Source organism: Merops nubicus, unplaced genomic scaffold (assembly GCF_000691845.1).
Source record: "Merops nubicus isolate BGI_N331 unplaced genomic scaffold, ASM69184v1 scaffold42326, whole genome shotgun sequence".
Taxonomy (NCBI): Eukaryota; Metazoa; Chordata; class Aves; order Coraciiformes; family Meropidae; genus Merops; species Merops nubicus.
In genome coordinates, this window is record NW_008617728.1 from 1 (window position 1) to 10272 (window position 10272).

At 45.0% G+C, this 10272-nt stretch overlaps 1 protein-coding gene across 1 annotated transcript; it reads left to right on the top strand.

The window, feature by feature from the left end:
• Nucleotides 1-623: 623 nt before the first annotated feature.
• On the top strand, nucleotides 624-7675 carry LOC103775763 (tolloid-like protein 2; the record flags this gene model as incomplete). The annotated part of the gene is given in 8 exon segments (XM_008943236.1): nucleotides 624-784; nucleotides 1536-1716; nucleotides 3046-3171; nucleotides 4012-4092; nucleotides 4095-4120; nucleotides 4896-5109; nucleotides 6116-6366; nucleotides 7541-7675. Coding segments are annotated over 8 exon segments (1175 nt in total), but the record flags the coding sequence as incomplete, so codon positions are not given.
• Between the last annotated feature and the right edge of the window lie 2597 nt (nucleotides 7676-10272).

Sequence of the window (10272 nt, forward strand, 5' to 3'; positions counted from 1 at the left end):
AATAAAGCTTCATTGCAAATAGAATTTTGCAGCAAAACAGCAAACTGGGGTTCATTCCTTTGAGGTAAAAGCCATACTGTCCCACAAGAGGATGAAGATGACTTGTCCTAGATTTTTAAAATTTAAAATAATAAACTAAGTCTTTGGCTTTGTCTTCCATTTTCCCTAGAGGAGATAGTCCACATCTAAGCCACTGAAGAGTTGACAGGGGTGTCGTTCCTAGGATTCCGTTATCTTCTAATGATTCCATTGATAGTAAACTTGAGATAATGAAGTTTGTAGAACTGAGTGTGGGTGAAGTTACCAAGCTGGTCTTTACTGTGCATATCAAGTCACCTCATCCACAGTGAGCCCAAGGCTACAGAGTGAAAGAGAGATCAATCTTAAATGGTTTAGGTGGCTTTCAGGGTCATAGCTAGGCTGTGTGTGTTTTGCTGGTGGTTTATAGCAGGTGAGGCTTCTGTCACCTTTGCAGCTCCCAGCAGTTTAAACCTGTTCTACAGTCTGGGATTTTAAATTTGCCACCAACCAGGATCTGATTGATTTCCTCGTTAACAGTGTGGCCCAATCTGTGTGTCTGAACAGAACCAAGTAAAACTTGTGTTCATTTATTGCCTCTCCAGCTGCCTGTGGGGGCTTCATCACCAAGCTCAATGGGACCATTACTAGCCCTGGATGGCCCAAGGAATATCCTACTAACAAAAACTGCGTCTGGCAGGTGGTAGCTCCAGCCCAGTACCGGATCTCTCTGCAGTTCGAAGTGTTTGAGCTGGAAGGCAATGATGTACGTAACCAGTCCCTGCATCTCAGAGGTGTGACTGTTGGCTAACTCAGAACTGGATAAATCCTTGGGGTACAAGGAAGAGGAGACTCTATATTACTGGTGGAGCTTCTGGTTGTTTCCCCATCCTTGATATAATAAGCCAATAACACTGATTGTTCTCCTTGAGGTCTGGATCTGCTTCCCATATGGCGTGGAAGAATTAAAGCTGTTCTGTAATAAATGGGCTTCTTTTCTCTGCCAATTTTGGGTAACTGTAGGTGTTTTCCATCTCTAATAGGTGTCCCCATCCCCCCTTCCTCAGAGCTGCCTTTGCAGGGAAATAATTGGAAATGAACAATGAAGTAGAGTTCTTCAAGGATAAACAAAACCAGTAAAAGATGCCTTGCCAAGGGCAGCATGGATTTGAACAAAACACTCAGATCTCACTTTCCCCGCTGTAAGTGGAAGCAGTTGCTCTTCCTTGATTCAGCAGCCTGCTGAAGTTTGTTCTGCGCTGTTAGGTTCTTTGAGAAGGTGGGACTAATTTATTTTAGCTAAATTAAATTGAACCCTTGCTATTTTGATAAACACACCCACGCTTTAAGACCATGGCAGCAATGGAAGGGGGTCAGAACACTGAGAAGAATTTGGGGGAGTTAGGAGTGTGTTCGAGTATAAAGGCTTCTGTTCCCACTCAGTCAAGCCTCCATCCCCTTCCTCTGAAATGCTCTGTTCCAAGTCCACAGAGTTGAGAAATCTCCTGTCTTGGCAGGTCTGTAAATACGACTATGTTGAGGTTCGTAGTGGGTTGACTTCTGACTCCAAGCTGCATGGCAAATTCTGTGGCTCAGATAAGCCCGAAGTGATCACGTCGTATGGCAACAACATGAGACTGGAGTTCAAATCCGACAACACCGTCTCCAAGAAAGGCTTTAAAGTTCACTACTTCTCTGGTACGTAGCTTTCACTTGCTTAACTGTGTCCTCTAACTGAGCCTTTTGGTTTTGGTGAATTTTCTTCAGCCTCCTGTCAAATCAGGGGGAGACTGGCATGGTTAGTTACATCTAAAAAGCTGTGCTGTGTTACTCTGTGCCGTGTCAGCTTTCGTCTTGGATTCTCAGTGCAGCATATGATCAAGTTTCATAGTGTGATGTCAGCAAGGGGCATGAATTTCATCAATGCCTCTAGTTCTTCTACAGCAGGAAGTGATGGACAACCTGACACTAGAAGTTATTTCTGTCCCTGGAGTCATTAAAGTAAAGCTTTTTCCTCTGAAACTGGAAGAGTTAGAAAATTTCCAGAAGTCTTCTGTATAGTCATCCTTCCCATCAAAGCGGTGCATGCTAGTGGAAGTTTCTAATCCTCTTTTCTGAATGCTTTGTAGCTCTTGGTGTCAGTGATGTACCTCATTTGGCAGGCAGTTCTGGAGGTTAACTGTACATTGTATGGGAATGGAAATTCAATTTCATGCTATTTTCAGCAAACACCAAAGGGTATTAATGTTTTTGAGGAGGATGACAAGGCAAAATGGCATTAAGTTAAGATAGTTTCAGGGTAGAATCAGAGCTAGGACTTTGGCTTATTAAATCTAAGAAAAGGAAGGATGAGATGGGCTATGTTTCATCTAGAAATAGCTCTTTTGGAATGTGAAATAGATGTTTGGAAGTGATGAGACAGACAGAGTTAATGAGGTCCAGGGAAGGCACTGGCCCAAGAAAAATTGGAGATAAACTACTCATAAATTAACTTGGACTGGGAACCATGAGCAGATTCTATGCTCAGAACAGTGAAATTCAGGAGTGCATAGTCCTGAACAGACAGGAGTGTGAACATCCCCTGGGCCATATTTCAGCTTGAGGGAGTGGCTTATACCTTAGATCCTCTTCTCCCTCTGGCTGCTTGTGCTCTCAGACAGAGCTATTTAAAGGTAAAGGCACATCAGAGCACATAGGAACTTGAAAACACAAAGACTGGCCAGTACATCTTTGCCTAGGTTAGTGACTTTGCATGATACTTTTCCTGGACTCTTCTCTAAAAGAATGAGACATTGCTATAGGTTCCTTTTGGATAGGAGTCTTTAACAATTCACAACTTACATTCTTTCACAAAACACAGTTGTGATGTGTTTTATGGAAGGGAAGAGAATTGTATCTGGGCTAAAAAGTTGCCTGGACTAATCCAGCAGCAGAGGTTGGAGGTTTGCACTGGTATCTGCTAGTCTGAGACTCTGGTAGTCTGTTTCCCACTGTCAATTCCGTGATGGTTGTGCTGATCCTGTGCAGATAAAGATGAGTGCTCCAAAGACAACGGTGGTTGCCAGCACGAATGCATCAACACCTTTGGGAGCTACATGTGCCAGTGCAGGAACGGCTTCATGCTGCACGAGAATGGCCGCGATTGTAAAGAAGGTGAGGTCCCCACTCCCTGCCCTGGGGAAAGACAAGGGGCTTCAAACAGGGTTTGAGCAAGGGTGTGTTCTGCCTGGTGTCAGAAGGGTATTTGTACAATGTACAAGGCTGGGGCACAGAGAAAGCCCCAGCTAGCTGAAAAATAACCTAGGAAAAGAAAGGAGAGGGCTTGTTTTCCACTGGATCCGTTCCCCAGTCTGACCCCCTGTATGACCATGAGGGATGAACAGGGGGGGACAAGAAGTTGAGCTAGTGAAAGGAGCATTTGTAGGGCATCATTATTAGACTAGTCACTGCTGCTTCATTTGATTATTGGGTTTGAATCAGAAGAGAAAAGATGAGCTGGTCTAATTGCTTGCCAATGCCAGAAATACCTTTCTTCCTGCATCCCTGCCATGTGCTGCCACGGCCTTCCTGTGTGTAGTCTCTGATACTTGTGTGATCTCTCCGTGAGAAAATTCAGCTTTTCAAGTTGGCAAAACAACTCAAGGCTGATATAGCACCAGAGTCAACACAGTGAAGAGCATGGATACCATGTCGCTGGGAACAAGGCAGCTGAGATGGAGGAGCAGGAGAATATATTTGGGAGTGAGGAGGTGGATGAGGTTATGAGGTCCAGGGGAATGAGATGATCTATTTCAGCAGCTGCCAAGGTAGCTCAGAAAAATACAGGACAAACCCACCAGAACTATGCAATAATACTAAAAGGTCTTGTTCAGTAACTGAAGCCTTTCCTGTTGTAGAGGGTCTTAGTGGGCAAAGAGGAGCATGTAGGATGTTAGGTGGTTCTCATGTGAGACTTGCCTCGATGCCTCTATCTTGTGATATCTCTCTCTCAAGCTGGTTGTGAGCACAAGCTGAGTGGTGCGGAGGGAATGATGAGCAGTCCAAACTGGCCTGACAAATACCCCAGCCGGAAAGAGAAACGCCTGGCCACCGAGTGAAAGTAGTGAGTAACCAGTGAGCAGGAGCCCGAGGGGAGAAGCAGGCTGGATTGTGAGGAGCTGAAGTGACTTTTCCCCACCACTGTGTGAGTGGGAGGTTGATCCCCATAGGTCCTGTGTGGCGTACTTAGAGGAGGGCGTCTTGGGAGACTGCTTGTGGTCTGCAAAAGGGCAGAATGTCTCAGAGGGACATGAGGCAGCTTGGAGGAGACCCCAGCAGATGGCAGCTCTCTGTTAACAGAAGATCTAACATGCCCTCCCGTCTCTAACCCTCCTTGTGAACCACTCTGTTGAGACCATCTCTGCATGACATGGTGGCAAGGCCAGCCTGCAACCCCTCTAAGGGAGGAGAAGCATTAGGCTCATTTTACAGCGTGGCCTAACACATAGAGCAGGGCATGCTCAAAGCTGTGCAGATGGCCTGTGCACTGGGGAAAATAATGCCTGGATCCCTGAGCTCAATGGAAGCAGTGTTGAAGAACTGCCCATTTGATGTGCTAGGCAGGGTTCTTGGCCAGAAACTAAGAGTATATAAGGCTTACGGTTGAAAACTTTTCATGCACCCATGTGAGGCAGCAAAGCTAAGGCTACGTGGCATGTTCATGTGAATTTCTGAGCTTTGCCACCCTGTGATCACTCCTGTCTGAAATCTGTTGTAGTTCATGGAAGGACTGAGACAGGTGTACCACCTGACCTGTTTCTCACTTGACATTTCATCCTCTGCTAAATTGCTTACGCAGATTTACAAATCTGTCTTAATTCTTCTTATTCTTGCTGTAGACCTTCAATGAGTTTGAGATTGAACAGCACCAAGAATGTGCCTATGACCACTTGGAGATATATGATGGGCCCAACAGCAAGTCACCTATCCTTGGCCGCTTCTGTGGCAGCAAGAAACCAGACCCTGTAGTGACTTCTACCAACAAAATGTTCCTCAGGTTTTACTCCGATGCTTCTGTGCAAAGAAAAGGTTTCCAGGCAAAGCACAGCACAGGTGAGCTGGTTGCCTGCCAATAGCTAAGTGTGATAAGATGTTATCAAATCTCACTTCATTTACCAAGCAAAATGATAAATACTTTTCTCCCAAATAAGCTTGCCTGAATTTTAAGTGTTTGTAAATCAGTTCCCAGAACATTACTGGCACCATACCATAAATGCCAGCTTCCTTATCGACTTGGAAGTCTCTTGATGTCAGACATTCCTACTCAGTCCTTCTGTTTAAACTGGAGGTGTTTGGTTGAGCAGCAAACTATTCTGTTCTTCCTCAACCCTCAAAAATGAGGTGATGCAACTTAGCCTGTGTGATGGTCCACAGATGGAACAGGCTGGTTATGGTGGAAGCAGAGGAGTGCTGTGGAGAGCCACAGTACACTTCTTCTGTCCATGGCAGCCCAGAAGAGGGTGTGTTGTACCAAGGTTCACTTTTTTGAAATCCTGCCACTATAGTGAGATGAAATGTGCTTTGAATGGCAGTGCATGAGAGACTAGTGAGGAAGCATCTTCCTGACTGGCTGCAGAGAAACTCTGCCCCAAAGCACATGCATTTTGCACAAGGGCAGGGCTACCTTTGTGCAGTGCATGGGCAGAAAAGGTTTATTTTGGTCCCCAGTTATTTAACATGCTTCAGCTTACTGCTGGTAGAATACTTGCAGTCAGAATTTCAGCTGCAGGACAAATGTGAAGAAAAGAATACATTTCTCCAGAGCATAATATGGCAGGAGCCCTATCTCAACAGTTTTAACTGATTGTCTCTTTATCTTCTTGTTCTGTTCCAAGAGGTATGATGTTTATGCTGTTTTGGTCACTGGATTCATGGGTGACTGGTGAATCCACTGGTTTACAGTAATTTGGTGCAGTGATTAGTTGTCCCCCCTGTTGTACATGCGTTTCATGCTGGAGGTCTTCCCTCCCTACAGCTGGCCCAAATCTCAATGGTGAGTCTTTGTTGTGAGGTAGATCCTTTGATGAGACTGTGCTTTTTGCTCTTTTTCTTTCTCCAGAGTGTGGTGGGCTCTTAAAGGCTGAAGTACGAACTAAGGAGCTGTATTCCCATGCTCAGTTTGGGGACAACAACTACCCAGGTCAAGCTAACTGTGAATGGGTGATTGTAGCTGAAGATGGTTATGGGGTGGAGCTGACATTCCAGACGTTTGAGATTGAGGAGGAGGCTGACTGTGGGTATGACTACATGGAGATTTATGATGGTTACGACAGCACTGCACCCCGCCTGGGACGCTTCTGTGGCTCAGGGGTAAGCTGGGGGGAGGGGGAACTTTCATAGGCATAACTGGAGGTAGTAAAGAAAGGTACTCATACCATTTTTGAAGAGGGGCAGCTCTCACAATATCATTATGGGAGTGCCCTATATGCCTGGGAGTTGCTGCTTCTCCTGCTAGAGATCACAGCAGTTTTATCTGATACACAGAGTTGGTCTGAAAACCTTGCTGACTGACTTTTCCTTGTTAGCCCAGGGCCGTGGGCAGCAGCACAGGACTGCTGTGCCCCAGCCCTGCCACAGAAGTATTCTGTAAATGTTGGAAATGGCTTTCAAAGGCCAGTTTCATCCTCAGTAACTTACTGTCTGAAGCCAAGTCGTGTTGTGGCCATGCTATGGCGAGAGCCAAGGGCGGAGGGACTTGCAGAGCTTCTTGTTGATGCCAGGGTGGCATGCTGTTTCCTAAACTATTATCTGTGTTCCCATTAAGGGGAGTGACTCTGTTGGTGTGAGCAATAGTGTGTAGTATTTAAAACTAGAGGTTCTATCTTTAATTTCTGTAGGACTTCAGCAATGAAATGGAGGCATCCAAGGAGCAGGTGTATCAGAGCAATCCTTGCAATCTGAGGAAATGGCTTGGAAAATAAAAGGCACACATCTTGGTGTGAAGAAGTTCAGGGCAGCAGGGTAGTAATCTACCTACCTGCACAATGACAAATGGAAAAGCTGGGAAAGTGTGAGTCCTGTGGAGAAGCACAGGGAGGTTGTAGCAGGTCACAACAGTGGGGGAGATAACCAAAGTTATCACGTAAAATACGTGGCTAAGTTATGTTGCTGCTAATGAACCATGAGAGAGCCTCAGCTACCAAATAGCGTCCAGTTTGGGTTGTGTCATTTCCTGAAAAGATTAGGACAAGTTAGAGAACACTCAGAAGGCTGGAATGACAACATCCAGGGAGCCCTGTAAATGTGATCTATAAAAAACTAGAAGAGCTGGGAGTGTAGAGCAGGCTAGCATCAGTCTTCAAACATAAAGGGCAAGCATGCCGAGAGCAAGGGAATGTGCTCAGGAAGTCAGAGCCGGGCAGGAGGTACTGAGTGCTCAATGTGTTTCCTGACCAGTTGGTGAGGTTAAATTCTAGCATCATAGTGCAGACAGTTATTTAGCCAGCAGACTTGACCACTCTGTTCTGTCTTTACTTTTCTGCAGCCTCTGGAAGAAATCTACTCTGCAGGGGATTCCATCATGATTCGATTCCACACAGACGACACCATCAACAAGAAAGGCTTTCATGCCCAATACATAAGTACCAAATTTCAGGATGCATTGCACATGAGAAAGTAGTTTGACTGCTCCTCACAGACATTCCCATCTGAAGATTGAGACATTTGACTGTGATCTGTCTTTTTTTTTAAGCTTCTGTGCACCTGGCCAAAAAGAAGTGTACAGTATTTTCTGTAATGAAACCTAAATCCAGTCTCAAAGGTTTGCCTCTGAAATTATTAGCATGACCCTTTCTTGTTAACATACCCAGGACCAAAAATTGTCTCCTAATCATACCTGCCAGGGCATAAACGTTGTATTTTGCACAGCTTATCATGGAGCTGAGTGAAGACTGAGACTGAATTGAGAAAAGTCTTCACCTCTTGTATGTTCTGTTTCTAGGTGACATTTCCTAAGCATCTTGTACACGCAAGCTGTCTGAACACGTTCTGGAGCAGCTGATGTGGACAGCCACCCAACAGGATTTTCTCAAAGGAGTTTGGGAGCCACGTGTTCTCCCCTACCAGCCCAAAATACTCTGTGCAATGTGAACAACCATATGGCTAGGACTCCATCCCTCCTTTTGTCCCATCTGTTTATTGTCTTGGTTATTGTGGGTTGAAAGGTAGGCAGAGGGACAGGGACAGTCTCTTTAGGGCTGCCAGCCACTTGGATCACGGTGAACAAGGAGGACCCAGTGCCTGTTTTGCAGTAACTGTCATGGTATATGTTGAATGGAAGTACTTTGTTGTGGTGGCCAAGGGAAAGATAGTGGCTGACAGGGGAGTGCTGTGGTGGGGTACAAGGTGTGACCGTGTGATGGTGGCGGAGCTTAGCAACTGAAGTGCTGACAGCGTCAACTTCAGTGCCAGGCAAGGCAGCTCAGAGGGCTGTGGCAGCAGTCTAGGCCTTGTCTTAAGGAATCTCCTCCTCACTCCACCCACATTTGCCTTCTCAGCCTTCTTTATGCTGCTTCCTTTCATTAATACCACTTCCATGTGAGCCCTTCCTTTTCACAGCCGAGCTGCTTTCCCCAGGGCTCCACGCTGCAACCCAGGAGTGCTCTGCAACACCAGATAGCCAGAGATCTCACTGAAGGAAGTGTTGGGCCAGAGATAGGGTGTTCCCGAGGCAAATGTACACAGACTCTGCTACAGATCAGCTCTGGGAACCTGTCAAACGTGTGCAAGCTCCAGGCTTCAGACTAGTAAAGGGAGAGCTCTTCTGTTTTCTGCTTCCTCCTCGTTTGTTGCTGGCCCACGACCCTGTCTCTTAACTTCATGGCAGGGGTGGAAGTGAGAGGGCAACTTAAGCACTTTGAGCTATGCAGCTCAGACATGCTCTGTCTTGCAGTTATTTATGTCTATGGAAGCTACCAAGCCATGGATTTGCAGAATTAACAGGTAGCTTGGCACTTCTTTGGGAAAAAGTAGGGAAAACTGCTTTTGGAGGAACCACTGTAATTGAGCTGTTGATACGGGAAGGGGAAAAAAAAAAAGCCTTTATTCTGAGTGATACTTCATTAAGGCAGTCATGGGCAATTATGAGCTAAAAGCTGAGGTATGTTAGCTTTAATAAAGTATTTATAATCCAAGGATTAATATGTTTACATAACCAATGTACTGTCAGGCTCCAGGGTGACACCTCCTCTCTGGTGTATGACTGCAGAGAAGCGTGGGGCCAATGCCACTGTCGGGCACAAACGACATTCCTGGAGATGAGGGCATTTCCAGATGAATAATAAATAAACCCAGCCCTCTCCAGAAGTCCTTGAACAGAATATGATCCAAGTATTGTGAATACTAGGAGAAGCAAATGCATGGAAATATTTTCTTGCTTAGAACAACAAAAAATAAGTAATTTATACACACACACACACACAAAAATTATATGTATATAAAATGTGCATGTAGAAGACCAGTAGTCAAAGCCTTAATAAGTGTCATGTGAACAAAACTGTACCATTGACTATAGCTTTATTGTAGGCTGTATAAAACTATGTTATTTCTGTTCTGTTTGTTGTTTTGTTTTGGTTTGTTTTTCTTTTTAGCTCTATTTTGTTTCTCTCTTTTGTGGCCTTTTTATAGAAAAATCCTCTGATCTCAAGCTGTTTGACCATGCAGGTCTGGGGAAGTGAGCTCTGCTAAATGGGGTCTATGTTTGTCTTTCTCTTCCTCGTCCCCATTCAAGCAAAATCACAGTGACTCAGATCTGGAAATAAAAAGGCGTGTCACTGATCCCTGTGAAACAGAAGGAGAGTTTCAGGTGGCAAGCAGCAGTTCAGGTTTCCTGGCTCTCTAATGGGAGCAATGACTCTGGAGAGAAGTGACTGTAGGAGCTTTCCATGTACTTTAACATCTCTGTTCCACGTTCTGGTAATTTCCAGACTGGTTTGTTGCAGATGCTTGCAATGTGGTTTGATGGACCTGCTACATTTGTTAGTGTTCATGCAGGTGTCTCTTGTGACAGTGTGCTCACAACTGTTGTACTGTGCATTTCAACCAATGATCTGTGTAGAATATTTCTGCTGTACTGACTGGGTGTAACAGTCAATAATTCTAAATGTGTGAAAGTTTCTTAAGAAAAAAAAAAAGAAAACAATTTCAGATCCTCTAAGGTGTGAATACGGATTCTGGTCTTTGTGTGGTCTTACATTGGACTCAGTAAAATAATTTTTT